This window comes from Trichomycterus rosablanca, chromosome 24, assembly GCF_030014385.1.
Source record: "Trichomycterus rosablanca isolate fTriRos1 chromosome 24, fTriRos1.hap1, whole genome shotgun sequence".
NCBI classification, from domain to species: domain Eukaryota; kingdom Metazoa; phylum Chordata; class Actinopteri; order Siluriformes; family Trichomycteridae; genus Trichomycterus; species Trichomycterus rosablanca.
Genome location: NC_086011.1, coordinates 11,021,013 through 11,043,927, shown reverse-complemented (window position 1 = coordinate 11,043,927; position 22,915 = coordinate 11,021,013). Strand labels below are relative to the sequence as shown.

At 38.2% G+C, this 22,915-nt stretch overlaps 1 protein-coding gene across 4 annotated transcripts in view; it reads left to right on the top strand.

The window, feature by feature from the left end:
* Positions 1–11,126: 11,126 nt before the first annotated feature.
* The window catches only part of cpne5b (copine Vb), a 277,781-nt gene continuing 265,992 nt past the window's right edge, over positions 11,127–22,915 (top strand). For all 4 annotated transcript variants that reach the window (XM_062986426.1, XM_062986428.1, XM_062986429.1 and 1 more), the window contains exon 1: positions 11,127–11,296. In XM_062986426.1, coding sequence (XP_062842496.1) covers positions 11,187–11,296 — 110 coding nt within the window. In that variant the 5' untranslated portion in view covers positions 11,127–11,186. The remainder of the gene's footprint in view (positions 11,297–22,915) is intronic.

Sequence of the window (22,915 nt, the reverse complement as noted above, 5' to 3'; positions counted from 1 at the left end):
TTGTGTTTACAACTGGCATGAGGAACAGACACAGTTCATTTTGGGCAATTATTATGCATTTTCCATTATTACCTGTGTATCTAGGTTACTGGGGTAAATTCCATCATACCTTAAAAAGAAGGATGATTTCAAAAAAGATTTAAATTATTAATGAAACTAGCTAATGTGAAGAACAAGACTTTTGTATTCGGCTGTGTAGACTCAAAAGTGTGGCTAAAGCAACCGATTCCACAGATTCCAGAACAGTCTCAGCTGTGATAGAAAAATTTCTTCCCTTTCGCCCTTTGGTGGTGCATCGCCCGATCACCCTAAGGAACGAGCCGCCCCTGGAAATATGGATGGTGGTCAGAGCTCCTGTTGTTTCACTTTCAGTCTGACACAGTGTGGAACAGCTTACCAGCTTCGAGTTGAGCAGCCAGTTTTGGCCACTTGGTGGTGGCTAGTGCAAGTGGCAATTGTTACAGTATATGGAGTAGACACTATGTAGCTAAAAACATTATCAAATCCATTACCAGCGTGTGAGTAATTTTATGATTAAAACAAAAAAAATACTTGGCTGCTAATGGCTACAAACAGTCAGTTTACAGAGAGCGCACTGAAAGCCTACAGAACAGGAATGAACCTTTTTCCAAACTGTTGCCACCAACAACACAGTTAATGTTTTAATTTTTTGTAGCTTCATAGTGTGTTTGCAAATGCCCAGCTTAAAGCAAGGCTTCCAGAGTTGTATGTTCCCTTTTTACCACCTGCTCATTTAAAAAGAATGTACCTTGGGCAGTGCCACTGCAGTGTAAAAGACCAGCTGTACTATGCTTTATTTTAATCCACACACTGAGTTTGCTTGGACAGTTTTTGTGTCACACAACATGCAATGTCTGCAAAGACAGGGTGGGACCCAAAAATCCTCTGAGTAAAGAATGGCAAGGATTGTGACCTTTAAAACTTAAAAAACATCGAACATTAGCCTCCAGCTGATTGTGTGTTGGCAAATAACTGAATGCAAGTCTCACTTCAGGGATCAGGTGTTATGAATAACTTTTACTCTTTTTAAAACATTTTCCACAATAATCATTTAAAAACTCCAAAGAAAAATAAAAAAAACTGAAAATTTTTTAAACATTAAATATTTGTGATTTATGAATTATTCGTATGTATTTTTGGAAAATAGATTTGTACAATGGCGATCTGTGGCTGTTTGAACACCTGTGAACTACAGTGTGCTTTTTTCTCTGTTAGATTGCTATCTCTGCCCCACATGGCAATGATGGGAATACAATGCCCATGATGAAATATACACATGCACACACAAATTAGCGAGCAAGATATGACACATCTGTTCGGACCCCACCAACCTTTTGCTACTCATTAATTAACTGATCCTTTTTTGTTAGGGGTCTTATTTGGTTCTAAGCCCTTTAATTTACTGAGCTTAATTGCCACCAGAATGCAGATATTCTTGGCCTGTTTGACACAATACAGCTAAAATACAGTAATTAAAGCACCAAAATCACAGGAAATGGTAGATTTTGTCTGGCACTGTAGGAACCATCACTTGTCCACCCCTCCATCATTGCTCAGGGTTAAAGCACATGTCCTATCATGGTGAGCTAGAATTTTATCAGATTTACATAAATATGCTCCACATCGTTTTAGCAAGTTTCAAAAAATAATTATGGGTAGGGCATGAATAGGATGAATTAGGCTATTTCTAATATGTATTGCCTTCACCATGCAGTGCATAATTAGCCGAAAAGGTTTGTTACTTTTCCTCATTCACCCCCAAGCTCTGGGCCAAGGCAGCCTGTCCTCAGAGACACATCTGCACATCCACCCACCAACCCCTGATGTGATGGGATTAGTGGGGTGGAAAGGGTTCCTAACACAGGGGCAAGACCGAGTTATGTAAGTGTCAATTGTTCCTTATTTCAGCAGCAGGCCTGGATACACTAGCTAGCTAAAGATAAATTCAGAAAGGAGTTCTTGATTATCCTCAAGGAGATATGACACAGTGACAAATAAAGTGACATATGTTATACTTTTAACATATTATACAGATGGGTCTGTTAGAAGCTGATAAATAAAATACTTTTAACATATCACTTCTGGACATGGTTAACATAAGACTTCCTTTTTGCACAGTAAAGTTTTGAGTGCCATTTGTGAATGTAACTCCATATTGTAGTGGTTTGACAAAGGTTTGTCAAAGTAATCCTTTTTGAACATGTGAATATATCAGCTAATAGACAGTTCTTGATGCAGTGCCATCTGATTGGTGATCAGAGATCATGGGTGTTCATCTTGGGCTTGCGTCCTTGCCCTTTATGCACTGAAATTCCTCAAGATTTGTTATTATTATGAAATTCAAGATTTCAAGGTATTATGCACTGTGGAGGGAGAAATATGTATTTTCCTTCTGATCCTTTTTTGAGGAACATTTTAATTATTTTCCTATGCATTTGTTGACAAACAAAAAAAATTATCCCTTGCTCATCTTTGCTCCTCAAAGAATCTGCCTTTTATGAATACTACTTTTGTATTAAATCATGATTACAATCACCTGTTGACATGACCTGTTTAAAGTCACATCATTATTTAGTTAATATGTTGCAGGCCTAAAATGCAGGAATGTATATAAAGATGTATATTAACAAATAAAGTGAAGTGAACCAGACATGAAATATGTCATACCGTCTGCAATGAAATCAAAGTCAAAGTTAATGTAAGAAACACTGCAGTTTTTTTTCTTTGCTTTTTCCTAATGGTCACAACTTTTTTTCTGATTTGTTGCTGTACATTAGCTTGGTAGACATGGTAGACATTGTTGGAATTTTAATATATGCTTCCTGGTTTACATCATTAAAAAAAGCTGCCTAATATTTAAACTGCATTAGTCTGGATTTATTTATACAAAGTAAGAATAGGTGTAATTTTAGAATTACATTCTTTGTTTGCATTACTGCAGGAAAGCTGTCCTGCTTATGTATTACACTTTAACTTACATTTAAAAGACATAAGTAATTTCTTTTAATTGGATTTCTGGATTGCATATTTTACATGTATGGCACGTTTAGCAGATGTTTTAATTGACTATCCAAGCAACTGAGGTTTGAGGGTATTGCTCAGGGGCCTAACAGTGACAGTTTGGTAATGGTTTGACATACTGATTAAAAAAAGCTGTTTAACTACTATTCTTGCATTTATAGATGGTAGACTTGCGAAGAATTTTAATATTGGATTCTTGATAGGCACCAACACAGGAAAGCAGTCTGTTAATAATCTATATTAACTTGCATTTATTATTGGTACATGAATGAGAGTTTAATGTCAGATTCCGTTTGCCTTTATAAATAGATAATAAGTGGGATTTTAGTACTAGTTTCCTTGCTTGCATTTGCACAAGCTGATCAACCGATTTAAACTTGATTAGCTTGTCTTTAAATATGTTATTTTAATATTGGGAATATAACTGGATTTTAATATTGGTGTATTTGTTTGGATCATTATGCTACCAGCAATGTATTTGTAATTTGTGAAATAAAACATCTACAAATTAGGCTGCATTTTTAATTAGATTGTCACTAGCAGTGATGATTGGTTATGTAAGAATTCTAACTATGTAGTATACAGTATGTGATTTGATACACAACCACACAGGTAGCATATACCCTCACCGTGCATAGCTGATTTTAGAATTCATTTTGTGTTTAAAATGTACGTTCCCCCCAACCCCCCCCCCTCCCCAATTCCCCCCCCCCCAATCTAGTCGTGTCCAATTACCTGATTGCGTCCTCTATACTGATTCGACCCTTCACCGCTGACTAGGGACGCCTTTCAACTGACATACGCCCCCTCCGGCACGTACAGTCAGTACAGACTGTATTTTTCACCTGCATGAGTCGAGTTCATACACTTGACGGGCACTGTGTATGGAGGGCCACACCCCCATCAGCATTATTCCTCAGCCCTGTGCAGGTGCCATCAGTCAGCCAGCAGGGGCCGCAGTTGCACCAGTTATGAGGACTTATGATCCGACTTTCTTACCCTCTAACCCTGAACAACAGCCAATCGTTGTTCATGCTGCCGCCCAGCCCAGTCGGAAGGCAGAGTTGAGATTTTATACGATGTATTCGAAACCCCAACTCTGGTGTGCTAGTGTACTTTTTACCGCTGCGCCACCTGAGCGGCTTAGAATGTAAGTTTTTGAATTATATACATTTTATGATTATTTGATATTGGCATTGCAACAACTTAGTAATACATGCTTAATGCAATTTCATTTTAATAAAGTGAGAGCTTTTTTATTGACAACAAAATCATTTGTGGTATGTTTTTATTTCTTTATTATGCTAACCTTCTGGTGTACAATTGTACAGGGCCTCAGATGATAAATTTAGACTTTGTGGTTCTTTTTACAGGGGACCTCTACAACCCAAACCTTCTGTCTAAATTCATTCAACTGTTACTTCTAGCTTTTAAAGAAGTCATTTGTCCAGATGTATTGTGTGTACTGTAAATGTGTTTGTGTGCTACTAGTGTAGTTATAATGTGATTGAATACTATTTTGATTTGAAGGAGGACCAGACCAAGTTTTCTAGTAATTAAAGCAGATTTTTTGCAAACGTTTTGTATGAATTAAAGGGTTTTATTTGTAATAGGATATTAATTTGTAAACCATCACATGTTTTTTCCCACTAAAAAAAGATACCAGGGTTGTAGCATGAAATGTGAAGCTCTGTGTATTTGTGCTTCATGTACCTTCTTAACAAAAACTCTTTTTCATATATGATACTCAGAAATATACAAAACAATATGTAACTGTGTTAGGGTTTGTGCATCTGTATTAAAATGATTAATCTAAGTGTGAAGCAGCTGAACCATTTGCATCTGAGAGAAGAGATAAGCCCCAGGAAAAATGCAAAATGTTTTATGAATGGAAAATTAGACTTTCTGCCTTCACTATCAGTAAAATTGTTTCACAAATGTCATGGGGTAGCAAAGGGGCGATTGCTGATGAATAATATTAAACTACATGATTTTACATCTGCCATTTATACAACAATTTTCTTAATTAAATTCATTAAAAAGTTTAAAAGGTAAAGGTTAGGATTAGGGATGCATCAATACCATTTTTTCCCAACCGAGTACAAGTACATGTATTTTTGTACTTGCCGATACCGATACCGATACCAATACCTAATTAGAATACCGTTTTTTTTTTTTTACAAAAACACACGTGAGAAGTGACGAGAAGTTTATTGATACCACGTCCAAAAATGCACATCAACAAGTAGCGAGTGATCAAAGTGTTTGTGCCCTGATATGATGAAATCAAGGAGGAAAAATAAATGAATCTGAGTGGATTTGGCAACACGAATAGCATGGATTGTTCTGTAATGAGTTGGAGGTTAATAAATATTTTTGCAATGTTGCTGTTTTGTTGTTATGTTTTGTAGAGAATGATCAGGTCAGAAATACTGTAAAACATGAGTTTGCTGGTGTATTCTGATATAAACTAAAATTTTCCCCTGTCCCACCTGTTTACACTCCTCTCCTGCGTTTCCCCTCACACCGTATCCTGCGTTCTCATTGGCTGTTCGACATGTCACTCACTGCCAGTCGCACATCTCAGATCAGATATCTGACGTGCTAGAAAACTCGATCCGGTCGGATCGAGTTGTTGGATAATTCACACTTAGCGATCGAGAGCCGAGCTTTGATCGCCGAGTTGCTCCCGAGCCGGCAAATCTAGCGCGACCAGTCACCGAGCGAAAATCAGGGCAAAAATCGTGTAGTGTGAACCAGGCATAACGCAGCAACGTGCACTAGGCACACGGCACGTGCACTAGGCACACGGTATCGGATGTTTAGTATCGGAGCCTCGTTTGCGAGTACGAGTACAAGTTAATGAGGGCGGTATTGGGCAAATACCCGATACCAGTATCGGTACTCATGCATCTCTAGTTAGGATTGCAAGACAAAGAATTATTCAGAAATCAGAATAATAATAATAATAATAATAAAAAAAATTCTTATTTCTTTATTTTCAGACCTCACTTGGCCATGTAACAATGACACACAATTTCAGCTTTTCTCAATAAATATCAGGTCATAAATATCAGGTCATGTAAACAGTAATTTTTATTAGATGCTTCATCCTGGTAATTCAAATCCATGAACAACAAAATCATGACATGACAACCAAACCACCACATGAACATGACAACCAAAATAGTCTCCGCTGAAGGATTCACAGTTGCTCCCTTAAATGCCCTGAGCATTTCACTTAAAACAAGGAACAGCTGTGTATCATTAGCTTCCTTGACCAATCATACAGAGGAGGCGTAGGCTTGACAACAAACAAACCACCTCCATGTGCTTCTGGAGAGAGGGGCGAGGCACATCAACCTGAGCTTCAGGAGACTTATTTTGTGACATAGCCTCCCCTTAAACGATTCCCAACGTGTCTTAACCAAAACACAAAAAAACAAAAAGGGGGTCCTGGACCCTAAGGCAGGCATGACATTGGTAGGTAGCCTTGAGCTACCATTAGTTCATGCAAGCCAGTTAAGCCCGGCAAGAGTTCATAAATGCTGCTGTGCCCCGCAAAAGCTGTGCAACAAGATTGTCCTGAGTCAATGATAAGAACCCCAAATAGCTGTCTAGGGGCACCAACATGGATCTGGAGCACCGTCTGGGGGCACCAACGTGAGGCTTGGAGCGACTACTGGGGGTGCCGATGTGAGACTTGGAGCACCGCCTGGGGGCGCCGATGTAAATTTTGAAGCATCATCTGAGGGTGCCATCATAAAACTTGAAGAGACGTCCTGGGTCAGATGCGTGGAGCCTGGAGAGGCGTCTGGCGTGAGATGCTTGGAGCCTGGAGAGGCGTCTGGCGTAAGATGCTTGGAGCCTGGAGAGGCGTCTGACGGGAGCTGTGTGTAGTCTGGCTTGAACCCTGCAGTCAGCAACATGGAACCTGAAGCTCTGACTGGTGGCGGCGGCATAGCACAGGGAGAGCCGTCTGGAGTAGATGGAAGTTCAAACCCTGTTAAGTCACCTGCAGTCTGCAACATGGAGCTCTGTCTGGTGGCGGCGGCATAGCACAGGGAGAGCTGTATGGAGTAGACGGTGGCTTAAACCCTGTTAAGTTGCCTGTAGAGGGTTTTTGAGATGACCAACCAAGCCTGGTAGGGACTTGGAACTGATTGACACTGATTGGGTGGCTGGAGGGCCCGAGACTACAAACAAACTATCTTTGGAAACCTGCTGACTTAGGACAGACAGAAATAGACGAACATGGAACAGATTTAACAGACTGTAAAATGGACACATCATGACTAGACAAACCAAGACTCATGGAACCTGATGCAAAGACATAACAGACTTGGACAGACGGACAAGGACAAGACATGACAGATTGACTAACAGAATTAGCTTGGCTTGACACAATGACTGGACGAACTTGACATGGCGAACACATGGGACTGAGTTGAACCGGCAAACTTGACAAAACAGGCTGAACCGACAAAGGCCTAGCAGACAAAAACGTGGACAAGACATGAGCCGGCGGGAAGGCATGAGGACCCCTGGAGCCTATGTGGTCGTAACAAGGTACAGAACAGAAGGGAGGATCCTGGATGGCTCCTGACATGGACGTTGGACAGTGAAGAGCATTTTCAGTGGGCACTGGCACCTGGACCACATTGGCAGTGGGCACTGTGCTCGGGCCAAAACCAACGGTCCCAGATGGTCGGGAAAGTTGAACAGTGGGCACTGGGTGACAAGCTAGGAGGCCGAACAGCTCCTAACGTGGGCATAGGAAAACGTAGAGCATTATTAGTGGGCACCCGGACCGCATTGGTAATGGGCACTGGGGAAACACAAACATCCCCAGCAGGCACTGGATGCTGGGCTTATGATGCAGTGGGCATTTTGCTACGCGGAGCATCTCCAATGGGCACGGGAGGTCGGGCAAAAATTCAATAAATTTTACAAAATGTCCCAACTTTTATCAGAAATGGGGTCCAGTGCCTATACTGTTTTTTAATTTTAATTTTGATCTTTGAAACTGTTCTTTTAAAATGACTGAAAGATTTACATAAATCTTTTTTTTTAAATTAAATTAAAAATTAAGTCATTATATCAAGTTTTTTTAGGTACTATGAAAATATCATTTCAGCTTTTATTTTGTATTTTTCTTACATTTTATTGTGTTTTTCCACTACAAATAATATTAACAGCCTAATTTAAGTGAAAAGTTGAATTTTTACATGAATTTCAGCATTTTTTTTGTGTTTGGCACCAAGAAATAAGCACAATTGTGTAAATGACCTTGCCAGTTCCTTTCAGCATAAGGTTTTCTTGTACAGTTTTCCTTCAATCTTATAATTTCCGTTGAATGACATTCTCATACAGCATTACTAATACATTTTGAAATGCCCCCGATATGCTGATTACAAAATTAATACGCTATTTTGGTACTTGACTTTGCCTTTGGGATTAATGAATCTATCTATCTATCTATCTATCAATCCATCTGTCTGTCTGTCTGTCTGTCTGTCTGTCTGTCTGTCTGTCTGTCTGTCTGTCTGTCTGTCTGTCTGTCTGTCTGTCTATCTATGCATGAATAAAGCTTCTGCTCCAAAATCTTAAAGCTTGACTGAAGTTTGTTGGTGGTCACATGACCAAAAAAGCTTATTAGGATGTTAAACTTGCTTGACTGTGAACAGTTGGTTCTTGGATTACCAAGAAGCATCTGGACAAATCTGTTCACAAATCTGTGACCATCTGGACAAATTTTCTCTAAGGAAACAAAAATGACTTTTTACAAAAAATGCCAAAGTATAATTATAATTTTATTTATAATTATAAAAAATATCTTTTAGCATTTTGCGTGGTTAAAAAAACAGAACTTTATAATTAAAATGTGTGGTTACATTTTTTGGTCAAAGAAGTAGATGTTTCAATCATTTGAACTTATATGTATATACTATTTATTACTTTACTATAATTGCGTTTGAAGTTTATCAAACTTCTACTGATTATCAAAATAAAAGCACATTATTGCAATACAAAACTAAATCTATAATATTTGTTTTATCTGTTTTTATTGATTTCTGTCTGTGTTGTTTATAAAAATGTGTTTGTCAGCAGGTTTTCCAGCTCAGCAAAAAACCTTATTATAACAAATTAATTGCAAACTAAACTCCTATGGATCTGACAATAAATACTAGTTTTCATGTTTTCCTTTATTTATCTTTAAACATGAGAATTCAATAGAAATTGTATTTATTGTTTCTTAGAATGTGTTTTCACAGCACCAGAGTCTAAAGGCATTGTACTTTATACCAGGGTTACTCAGGTCAAGTCCTGGAGTTCCACTCCCACAGAGAGATTCAGTTTGTACTATGTAAATAAAATATCCAATGTACATCTTGGAGGTCTTTTAGTTAGATCACAAGTAATCTAATTAAAATAGTTAATATAAGTGAAATAAACATCTTATTTTACACATTGTATTCTATATGATCCATCACCCAGTGGGTATGTTTTTGTTGCTCCATGTTAATATGTTTTTATTTTACAATATCAACAACTGTCTGATGCCACTGTTGGCATCCATTGAAAGTGCCAGGTTAAAAGTCATCAAGATTGTCAGTGTGATCTATTTTGCACTAAGTGTTTGATTTGATTCTACACATTTTATGATGTTTAGAAAGGTTTGAAAAGGTGCTACACAGTTGCACAGTTCTGGGGACCTAGGTTTACCCACAGACAACATCTGTAAGATGTCTATCCTGCCTCTCTGGGTTTTCTTTGGCTACTTTGGTTTCCTCCCACCTCCCATAAATATGCTTGTTGGTGTAAAAGTTACTGTAATTTGCAACTAGATAAGTGAGTCAATGGATTGGTGCCCTGCCCAGGGTGTAATTCTGCCCTGCACTCAAGACTTGACAAAGTGGTGAAGTTAAATGATTGGATGAATGATTAAACTTAAATTTTAAATACTTAAAAAAAAACTTTTAAATGCATATTGTTTTCAAACATTTGGGTGACACAGTAGTGCAGGAGATAATAGGTACCACACAGCTTCTGGGTTCTACAGAAAAAAAGGCCTTCCCAAACTGTTAGAAATGGGAACCATTTAATTAATTTTTTCTTTTATAATTCATTTTTAAAACCTGTTTGCAATGTGTGTAGTTGAAACACCTGAACTCAATGGACATCCATTTATTGTTTTGGCTATGAAGTTTTTTAATCAGTCAGAAAAAGAAAAAAAGAACCTTGTGTGGGGTTTGCACTTAGTTTACAGTCTGACAGATATTTACCCTGTCATCGTGGGTTTTTCTGGCTATACAGGTTAGCACATTCCAAAAACATGCCTGTAAATAGATTGGCTACTGTAAACCCCAAGACGTTAAGTAGGATAAGTGAGTGTGCGATGTGGTTAAAAGGATTGGCACCCTGTACCGCACCAACGCACCAAGTGCTTTCAGATATGTAAGTGAATAAATGGATAAATACTTATGTAAAATATGGTATTTGTCCATATAATTTTGCAGTGGTTCTAAATCCGTAGTGTTAGTGATCTTCCTGAGTATTCCTTATACTGTATTTCAAAACAGAGAAGGCGAATGCTACTTTAAATTGCCTCTATAATGAAGTTAATAAAGGTGTGGGTGTTTGATGCTCTGTGATGGATTGGCACTGTGCACAGGGTGTGTACTATGCACGCATAGATTTCGAGTGACACCGGACCACCGAGAACCTTGTCAGGGTGGATGAAGTTGTAAAAGATAAATGAATGAATATTCCGTTCCAAATGTGTTAATTTGGACGGACACAGCACGAGCGGTGATGCTGTAAGGAAGGGATGGGTGGAGTGCACCACCGCTCGTGCTGAGTGAACGGACGGCTCGCGATCAGCGTTTCCGCGCCCACGTGCGGCAGAGAAAAAGCGTTTTCCCACCCTGACAAGCAACTATCCACTCACTGCTGCAAATCGTTTAGCCGCATGCGCCACTTGTCTTCCTTTCTCGTTCAACACATTCATTAATATCAGTTTTAGAAGACCTGCAGCACCCAGTTTCAGTCGCTGAGTTCAGACCCGTTTGGAACTAAGCGGGTGTTGTTCCGTGTGCTGCGAACTTCTTGGTTTGGGTGAAGGGAGCCTCGCGCATCCACACATGGAAGGAGATGTGATGGACAAGCTGGACGACATGGCCTCGGTCTACGAGTTCGATCCGTTTACAGGCAACATTCCTGCCACCAAAGTGGAAATTACCGTCTCCTGCAGGTAAGTGTGCAAGAATGTATATGGAACTCATGTTGAAATTCTACTGCATGTGATCATTTTGACGTGACACTAAAATCCATCTTCAGCACGGTTCTCCTTAAAAAGTTCAAACAAATAGAATGTGTTCATTCATGGTCAGCATTTTATTGCTTAATCATAGCTCGTTGGTGCAACTCAAACGGAACAGTCATGTATGGTCATTTGTTATTCTATTTTTTCTTAAAACTATTTATGAAAAACTGCCAAACTAGTCTATCATGCAGGTTAAAACTTCAACTCCCAAGAATCAATGTGTAATTATCATAAATTAAGGGGATGCATGGTTTATCAGAGTAAAATGTCTGTTAATTTAGTTGAGTTCAACCTGTGTATGTTACTACCACAATAATGTTTTTGTGTCCAATTTTTCTGGCTTTTTATTTATAAATGGTTTTGAGGAAAAAAAAGTGTTTTATAAAAGCGATAGGATGTAAAGCATCATATGAACAGTGTTTACTGCTTCTGCATACTTTTCCATTGCAACTACAATAAGGTCAACAGATTTCCCAAATGAAAAGTTGGAGCATGTTCTTATTTGGCAGGCAAATACCAACAAAACAACCAATGTTATGATAACTTATATTAATATTCATTTACAAAATTAGACAGTTCTAGTTACATGGTAAACCTTTTTTCTGCTTTTTCTTTACTTTTCTTTTTTCTGCTTTTACTGTTCTTGCTTTTTCTCCAATTACTCTGTTTATTTTACTAATCATATCCTCTAATATCCTCTTTCTCATTGTTTCTTCACCTTAAATTTTCCATTAAACACAACTATGTGGACACAATGATGTCAAACCCACACATTTGCAACACTTGTACTAATGGAGTTAAACGATTAAAATGAAACAAATTTAGGGGTTGAAACAGTATTGCTCTGCAACGTTATATAGTAATCTGTAAACATGTTTCAATCGACTTATTTAGCAATTGTAAAAACCTTAATATTTTCTCACCTGTAATGTTTTATTGCAGGTGCTATTTATCAGTCAATTTCATATATATATATATATATATATATATATATATATATATATATATATATATACAGTATATATACAGTATATATATATATATATATAATTTAACTTTGTAATGATGTTGGATAACACAAGACTCTATAATATAGCTAAACTATAATTTAACATCACATGGTTGAATATTTTGCATCATGTCCTAGTATAAAGGTAGTAATCTTCAAACACTTTTTCAATCACCTTTTTTAGCAATTGTAAAATCCTTAATATTTATTTTCTCACCTATAATGTTTTATTGCAGGTGATATATATCAGTCAAGAACAAAGTAAAAGTACATTTTGATCATGAAATTGCCAGTAAATAAAACCATCTTATCAAGTACATTTTATTTTAAAATGAATAATTTAATAAATATAACAGAGAATATGTAGCATGTTACTATTTACCTTTAATCACCATACCTATATTGTGACTTAGCTATCAATAGATTTAGACAACAAAGCTCTTTTTCAAAGCTCTGGCGACATTAGTGTAGTTATAAGATGATAATCAGAGTTCTACAAGTGCAATTTCTGTCCAATCTTGTTCGATACAGGAATTAGTCTACTGAACAGCCTGTGGTCACCGAGGTCTAATTCTCCACTTTATGCTGCACCATACAATTTTAGTATTACACACACAGATCTAGATTGCAGGCATTCCAGTCCAGCACACACGTTATGTGTGTATAAAGCCTCTATTTTGTAGTGCGTACAGTATGAAATCTGGCATTGTACTGCTGAAATAATCATGGACTTCCCAGGAAAATTGTTGCCTTGATGGCAGCATGTGTCTCTCTAAAATCCCAATATACGCCTTTGCATCAATGGTACCTTCACACATATGCAAGTCACCCATGCTATGGGCACTGATGAATCCCTATACCATGACAGATGTTGGCTTTTGCACCTTTGCCTAATAACAGTTTGAATTATCCTTTTCACCTTTGGCACAGAGAACTTGGTGTCTGTTTTTTATTTTAAACAAGCTGAATTGTGGACTCATCTGACCACAGCACATATTTTCACTGTGGTTTAGACTATCTGAAATAAACTCAGGCCCAGAGAACTCTGAGGCTTTTCTGCATTTAATTGATGTAGGGTATTTTTTTGGTGCAATAGAGTTTCAGGTTGCATTTCTTGATACAGAGGCGGTTTGTGTTAGGTGACAATGATTTTGTGACTACATTAACCAGTAGCATGACGGTTTTTACTGCAATGCCACCTGAGAGCTCAAAGGACACGCACATTCAACAGTGGTTATCTACACGGACTAGGATTTTTCTAGATACCTTGGATCTTTTCACAATATTATATTATGGTGGATAATGAAAGACTTGAATAATTTGCATAATTGCATTGACATTGAGTTAAAACAAAGAGTATATGCATACACTATTTGTGTGTTGATAGGCTTGTATTTACAGTGTGATGTGTAACTGTAGTGCATTCAGTGTTACCCTGAAATGAATGTCTGGTGCTGAAGTTTTAATTCGAATGTATACTCGATTTTTTACTGCACACCTGAAACATTCTCTTAAGTTGGTGGGAACGCACAATGGATTAATTGTTTGCATTGTTCCTACAGCTGTTAAGTTTTGTTCAAAATGAAATTATATTTGCATGAGAAGAAGACTCTGTAACTAGGATATTTCATTTGTTGTACATGTATTTAATCAATGCATTGCACCTTATGAAGTTAACTCTGACCCCTGTTTAGGAAAAATAGGGAATCACAATATCAATATATATTAAGTCTGCATTGCATTGCATTAAGTCTGCATTGCATGCTTGCTCATTATTTAAATCCCAACACCCTTTATAATAGTAACAATCTATTCTCCTCAGAGACTACCATTACTATGTCTTTAACTTGATCAGTGAAACACAGCAATTTCAGTTGACAACATGCACTCATTAGAGCAGATGGCATAAGTATAGGTCAAAGCTGGTGATTAATAACTACTATTAGACCCTTGTGAGCTGGAAATCGACATGCCTATATATATACTACTGCTGAACCATTCGGTCACGACTCATTGATTAATCAACTATTATAGATTGTTGTATATGGTCTTTTCATCTCTTTTATATGTTTATGCAAAAATCTACAATAAATATATTTCTCTTCCAGAAATACACTATATGGCCAAAAGTATGTGGACACCTTACCATGAGCTTATTGGACATTCTATTCCATGGAATTACATTTCACGGACCTCATTTTTCAAAAATCACAGTTTTTTAAAGAAAAGTAAATGAAATAAAGCAAATGAAAAATGTTGAATCGCTAAACACGATCCTTAAATTTTGAATTTTACAGCAAATTGCACATTTTATGGGAAACCGCTAATTTAACGGGAAATCGCTCATTTTTACGGTCTATAAATATACGTATATACAGTGGGGCCAAAAAGTATTTAGTCAGCCACTGATTGTGCAGGTTCTCCTACTTAGAAAGATGAGAGAGGTCTGTAATTTTCATCATAGGTACACTTCAACTATGAGAGACAAAATGAGAAAAAAAAATCCAGGAAATCACATTGTAGGATTTTTAAAGAATTTATTTGTAAATTATGGTGGAAAATAAGTATTTTGGTCAATAACAAAAGTTCAACTCAATACTTTGTAACATAACCTTTGTTGGCAATGACAGAGGTCAAACGTTTCCTGTAAGTCTTCACCAGGTTTGCACACACTGTAGCTGGTATTTTGGCCCATTCCTTCATGCAGATCTCCTCTAGAGCAGTGATGTTTTGGGGCTGTTGCTGGGCAACACGGACTCCACACATTTTCTATGGGGTTGAGGTCTGGAGACCGGCTAGGCCACTCCAGGACCTTGAAATGCTTTTTACGGAGCCACTCCTTCGTTGCCCGAGCAGTGTGTTTGGGATCATTGTCATGCTGGAAGACCCAGCCACGTTCCATCTTCAATGCTCTCACTGATGGAAGGAGGTTTTGGCTTAAAATCTCACGATACATGGCCCCGTTCATTCTTCCCTTAACACGGATCAGTCGTCCTGTCCTCTTTGCAGAATAACAGCCCCAAAGCATGATGTTTCCACCCCCATGCTTCACAGTAGGTATTGTGTGTACTCAGCATTCTTTTTCCTCCAAACACGACGAGTTGAGTTTTTACCAAAAAGTTCCATTTTGGTTTCATCTGACCACATGATATTCTCCCAATCCTCTTCTGGATCATCCATATGCTCTCTGGCAAACTTCAGACGGGCCTGGATATGTACTGGCTTAAGCAGGGGGACACGCCTGGCACTGCAGGATTTGAGTCCCTCTCGGCGTAGTGTGTTACTGATGGTAGCCTTGTTACTTTGGTCCCAGCTCTCTGCAGGTCATTCATCAGGTCCCTCCGTGTAGTTCTGGGATTTTTGCTCACCGTTCTCATGATCATTTTGACCCCACAGGATCGTGGGAGATTATCAATGGTCTTGTATGTCTTCCATTTTCTTACAATTGCTCCCACAGTTGATTTATTCACACCAACATGCTTGCCTATTGTAGATTCACTCTTCCCAGCCTGGTGCAGGTCTACAATTTTCTTCCTGGTGTCCTTCGACAGCTCTTTGGTCTTGGCCATGGTTGACTGTTTGAGGCTGTGGACAGGTGTCTTTTATACAGATAACGAGGTCAAACAGGTGCCATTAATACAGGTAACGAGTGGAGGACAGAAGAGCTTCTTAAAGAAGAAGTTACAGGTCTGTGAGAGCCAAAAATCTTGCTTGTTTGTTATTGACTGTATGAACAACGATTGGCTGTTGTTCAGGGTTAGAGGGTAAGAAAGTCGGATCATAGGTCCCCATAACTGGTGCGACTGCAGCCCCTGCTAGCTGACTGATGGCGCCTGCACAGGGCTGATGAATAATGCTGATGGGGGTGTGACCCTCCATACACAGTGCCTGTCAAGTATATGACCTTGACTCGTACAGGTGCACTATCTGTACTGACTGTGCGTACCGGAGGGGGGCGCAAGTCAGTTGAGAGGTGTCCTCAGTCAGCAGTGAAGGGTTGAATCAGTATAGAGGACGCATTCTGGGTAATTGGACACAACTAGACTGGGGGATAAAAAATAGGGGGAAAAGAGGGGATATATATATATATATATATACAGTACAGGCCAAAAGTTTGGACACACCTTCTCATTCAATGCATTTTCTGTATTTTCATGACTATTTGCATTGTAGATTCTCACTGAAGGCATCAAAACTATGAATGAACACATGTGGAGTTATGTACTTAACAAAAAAAGGTGAAATAACTGAAAACATGTTTTATATTCTAGTTTCTTCAAAATAGCCACCCTTTTCTCTGATTACTGCTTTGCACACTCTTGGCATTCTCTCAATGAGCTTCAAGAGGTAGTCACCTGAAATGGTCTTGAAGGAGTTCCCAGAGGTGTTTAGCACTTGTTGGCCCCTTTGCCTTTACATTTTTTACATTTTCAGCATTTAGCAGACACTCTTATCCAGAGCGATTTACAGAAGTCTTCACTCTGCGGTCCAGCTCACCCCAAACCATCTCGATTGGGTTCAGGTCCGGTGACTGTGGAGGCCATGTCATCTGCCGCAGCACTCCATCACTCTCCTTCTTGGTCAAATAGCCCTTACACAGCCTGGAGGTGTGTTTGGGGTCATTGTCCTGTTGAAAAATAAATGATGGTCCAACTAAACGCAAACCAGATGGGATGGCATGTCGCTGCAGGATGCTGTGGTAGCCATGCTGGTTCAGTGTGCCTTCAATTTTGAATAAATCCCCAACAGTGTCACCAGCAAAACACCCCCACACCATCACAGCTCCTCCTCCATGCTTCACAGTGGGAACCAGGCATGTGGAATCCATCCGTTCACCTTTTCTGCGTCTCACAAAGACACGGCGGTTGGAACCAAAGATCTCAAATTTGGACTCATCAGACCAAAGCACAGATTTCCACTGGTCTAATGTCCATTCCTTGTGTTTTTTGGCCCAAACAAATCTCTTCTGCTTGTTGCCTCTCCTTAGCAGTGGTTTCCTAGCAGCTATTTGACCATGAAGGCCTGATTTGCGCAGTCTACTCTTAACAGTTGTTCTAGAGATGGGTCTGCTGCTAGAACTCTGTGTGGCATTCAACTGGTCTGTGATCTGAGCTGCTGTTAACTTGCGATTTCTGAGGCTGGTGACTCGGATGAACTTGTCCTGAGAAGCAGAGGTGACTCTTGGTCTTCCTTTTCTGGGTCGGTCCTCGTGTGTGCCAGTTTCGCTGTAGCGCTTGATGGTTTTTGTGACTCCACTTGGGGACACATTTAAAGTTTTTGCAATTTTCCGGACTGACTGACCTTCATTTCTTAAAGTAATGATGGCCACTCGTTTTTCTTTAGTTAGCTGATTGGTTCTTGCCATAATATGAATTTTAACAGTTGTCCAATAGGGCTGTCGGCTGTGTAGTAACCTGTCTTCTGCACAACACAACTGATGGTCCCAACCCCATTGATAAAGCAAGAAATTCCACTAATTAACCCTGATAAGGCACACCTGAAAACCATTTCAGGTGACTACCTCTTGAAGCTCATTGAGATAATGCCAAGAGTGTGCAAAGCAGTAATCAGAGCAAAGGGTGGCTATTTTGAAGAAACTAGAATATAAAACATGTTTTCAGTTATTTCACCTTTTTTTGTTAAGTACATAACTCCACATGTGTTCATTCATAGTTTTGATGCCTTCAGTGAGAATCTACAATGTAAATAGTCATGAAAATACAGAAAACGCATTGAATGAGAAGGTGTGTCCAAACTTTTGGCCTGTACTGTATATATATAAAACAATAAAATATGCATGTAATACGCTGTTATTTAATCATTTTATTTTCACACAGCGAAAAACAACCAAATGTAAGCATTCAAGTGCCAAACATGGTTTGGGTTTAAACTATAACAATGCATGGATACCTTTGGAGTATTTCCTGGCATACAGAACCATAAGACAAAACAGAAAAAAAGACGTTCATATTGAACAATCCTTGACACTGTGCTTAAGTTATCTGGCTAACTCAGAAATCATGCTTTTCAAAATATTTTGATCTAATATTGTGCATCAATAAAACATCAAAACACAGATACGATTATTTCATAGATCTATTAAGAAAACTTTTAATACTGTAATGTGCAGAAACATGACTGGGAAATACTGTTCTAAATTACCATTTAAACACCTATAAATACCAGAAACAATCAAGTTACCAGACAATATCTTTACTTTGTAAATCAAGTTATTTACTGCTATAAAAAAGTTCAATTGTGTTAATAAATACAGTCCGTGTAAACACTTAGTCCATATAAATATTAGATACAAATGTGTTTTTAAAAAACTACAAACATCACAAATATTAATCATGTTTACTACGGAAGCGTATTGCTGCCACACAGATAAAATAAAAAGCCGTCAGTATGTCGTTATAACGAGAAAAGGATGTCGTTTTAACGAGAACATATGTCGTTATAACGAGAAAGGATGTCGTTTTAACGAGAAAAGATGTTATAACGAGAAAAGGATGTCATTAAAACGAGAAAAGGATGTCGTTAAAACGAGAAAAGGATGTTGTTATAACGAGAAAAGTTCATTACCTCAGATGCTGCATAGCTGACGGAAGCGTATCTGCTGATGGAGAGACAGTTTGCACACATGCAGGATGCTGTAGTTTGTGTAACCTTGCAGCTTGTCGTGCCGATCAAGATTCTCCTTTAGGAACAACAATGTCTAAACTTAGTTTATTATTCAACATTTGTCTGTCCATTTAAATCTTATATATAATTTGTATATTTTAAATATAAATTTATTACAGATTTATTGATCTTTATTTAAATGTAATGTAAAAGAAATACTATGTTATTTAAAAAAATAAGGTGTGTGCAGAGTAAATGTTTCCAATGTTTTACCGTTAGTTTTATGATGGTCCCTAACTCATTAGACGAAGTGGGAGCTTGATAAACGGTTTCATTATAACCTTTCTTTAGATAAATAGACGTAATCTTAAAATTAACATAAAATTGTTTTTGTAGTATGTTGACTTTTTATTCGTGTAAGAAATCAAAAAATAAGTGGGTCTTATGTGTTTTTTGAAGCACTTATTTAGATCGGAATTCCGAATGTCAGACAAATGTTGAATATTAAAGTTTAGACATTGTTGCACTGTTCCTAAAGGAGAATCTTGATCGGTACAACAAGCTGCAAGGTTACACAAGCTACAGCATCATGCATGTGTGCAAACTGTCTCTCCATCAGCAGATACGCTTCCGTCAGCTATGCAGCATCTGTGGTAATGAACTTTTCTCGTTATAACGACATCCTTTTCTCGTTTTAACGACATCCTTTTCTCGTTATAACGACATCCTTTCTCGTTATAACGACATCCTTTCTCGTTAAAACGACATACTTTCTCGTTATAACGACATATTTTCTCGTTAAAACGACATCCTTTTCTGGTTATAACGATATACTGACGGCTTTTTATTTTATCTGTGTGGCAGCAATACGCTTCCGTAGTTTACAACCATGTGATTGATTAACCTGAATAAACTGCAGACATGAAACATCTCGCAGCAAACGAGTTTCACTTCTTTCTCAAACAGTACCGGAGGGGGAGGCGGGGAGATATGCGGTTTGATGGACAGGTCTAGCAGCCAATCGAAATACTCGTTAAAGAGATTGCGTGATTTCATTCATCTTTTTATTGGTGATTTTGATATTCGCTGCTATGGACAGACAGAGATTTATACCTACAATCAACACATGTAAAAAAGTGAAAACCGCTAAAAGTGTTTTTAATCAGACAGCGACGATATTTTTTTTTCTTTCTGTTTGACTGTGCTGGCGGGCCACAAGTAATGTAATTTAAGACAGAAGACGTGGGCCGTATAAAATCCGATGGGCCGGACTTTGGACATGCCGGGCTTAGGGGGATAGGTAAAATCTGGCCTGATGTGTTTGATACCTTTATGTCTAGTGGTATGTTGATTTGGCTCAATTAATTGAGTAATTAAATATTTTTTGATTGTTTGTGTTCTAGGTTTGGTTTCCTAATATTTGCATTTTGACATAAGTGGTTCTTAAAAACTTAAGAACAGGAATGGAGATAGTGGGCATCCTTGCCTAGTAGCTCTGTGCAGTATGACATTTTTGGATGTGTCTTGACCTTTGGTGTGGTGTATAAGGTTTTAATCCATTTTTAATTGATTCTCCAAAATCTGTCATATGCACTATGGCAAATAGAAACTTCCTGTTTATTTTATCGAAGGCCTTCTTTGCATCTAGTGTTGCTATGGCGATTTCTAGCTTATGGAGTGGTCTAGTGTATCAGGTTAAGTAGACTATGCATGTTAGTGGTTAAGCTTCTTCCCTTAAATAAGATGCTTTGATCAGGTTGTATTACTGATGGAATAAAAGGTTTAAATGGCTAATGTTTAGTTAATATTTTTTGTGTCTATGTTGATAAGCGACGTGGTCTACAACTGGAGGGTACAGTAGGGTTATTATTAGGTCTTATATCGATTGAGAAAGCCACAGTATTCATTTAATTTCATATTTTGTATTACTTTTTCTACCATTCTAATGAAAATTGGGGCTAGTATGGGCCAAAAATTGCTCATAAAACTCAGCACGGAATCTGTCAGGACCTGGTGCCATATTGTGAGAGTGCATTATAAAACTTGTAGTTTTATTGGTTTGTCAAAAAAAAAATTTTGTTCTTTGTTCTGTTAATTTTGGCAGAAAAATACTTATGTGTTAAAATGCCATCTAAAGTTTAGGTGTATGTTTTAAATACCTTGGAAGCATGGCAGGAGCATGATCACTGGTATTAATGGAATGATACTTTAGATTTGATATGCATAATTTAGGTACTTATTAAAAAGAAGTCATTGCGAGAGTGTGAGCAGGGGACTGGTGAGTAAAAAGAAACTTCTTTGCAAGACAAATCTTTAAAATGCCATCCATGACAAAGTCCACAATTGGACATATATTATTTTATTGTAGATTGCCCACTTCTTGTGCTGTGAGAGTAAGATGTTCTAAATATTACTAAATGTGGGTCAGTGACTGTATTGAAAGATATATCAGGAATGTGGTGTTGTTGTGTAGGTGTATAGATGAGTAAATACATGTGGGAAGAAAAAAGGATGCTTTTTGATGTGAAACACACAAGACAGCAATGAGACATTTATGTGTTATTTTTATCACTCAGTCTATTTTTGAGAGGTGGAGATCAGGTGAGAGAGACAAAAAAACAGGAGTGGGGAGAGAGGATATTTAAACTTTTAAGAGAGATAAAAACAAAGAAAGTTTTATTCATCCATTTTAGCAGGGGATAGAAGAGAGGAAGGCGAAAGTATTTGTCTATCTGAGGGAGAGAGGATATTTTTGATATAGTATGAGTGCGGGTGCGCAAGCAAGTGAAATAAGATGATTGAGAGAAAGAGCGAGAGAGAGAGAGAAGAGGGAGATATAGAGAGAGCGGGTGTTCGATCGTAAAAAAATTAGAGAGAGAGACAGAGAGTATAGTATAACCAATGTAATATAACCAACTGGCTATTAGCATAGATTTTATCTATAGAGATAACCACTCTCCTTCATTCTTTTATAAGCTTTTTCTGACAGTGAGCAGTTTTCTCCATCTGTTCAGTATCTGTTCAGGAAACTGATTGTTTATTCCATAGTCTCTTCCTTTGAGCTCTCTTCCTTTGCTCATAATGAGCTCTTTGTGTTTAAACTGTTCTACTTTGGAGATGATGGGTCGAGGTCGTTTAATTTGTGTTTTTTTAAACGACCTAAGCGGTGGGTTCAGTAAAATGTTATGAATGTGGCTGTCTTTGTCTATATTTTAAGCTTGTTGATTACAAATTCCTTTAATAGGTTTTCAGTATTTTGCATGGGGATACCAGAGAAAACTGTACTCATGCTGTGTTCAGAAGAGTTTCTTTAATTTTTTTCATGTGCATTTTTGCTGAAACATGGACTCATCTGACCAAAGCACACATTTCCACAGTCTTTTTAAAAAATATATATATTTTATGTGTTTTTCTCCCATTTTCTCCCAATTTAGTGTAGTCAATTTGTCTTCCGCTGCTGGGGATCCCCGTTTTTTTGCGGTTTGCAGATGAGGGTATATTGCTGCTCATGCCTCCTCCTACCCGTGTGCAGCCATTAACGGAACCCTTTTTCACCTATACACTCTGCACAGCCGCCTCTATCCGCCAGTCAGGGTCCTTACACAGCGTTTGAAGACCCTGCCCACATCTTCCGATCATCCCTCCCTGCAGGCACTGCCAATTGTGCCCGCTAGATGGTGCCCAGTCGACCGGTGGCAATGCTGAGTTTCGAACCAAGGAGTTCAGAATCTCAGCGCTGGTACTAGCGGAATATCCTGCTGCGCCACCTTCTTAATGCAGTGACATAATGTGTTAGTTTTGCAAAGTACTCCTGAGCCCATGTGGCAATATTTTGCACTGTAGCATGATGGTTTCTCATGTAATGTCATGCTAATTCAAATGTGATTTGTAAATGTACTGTATTTATTACGGTT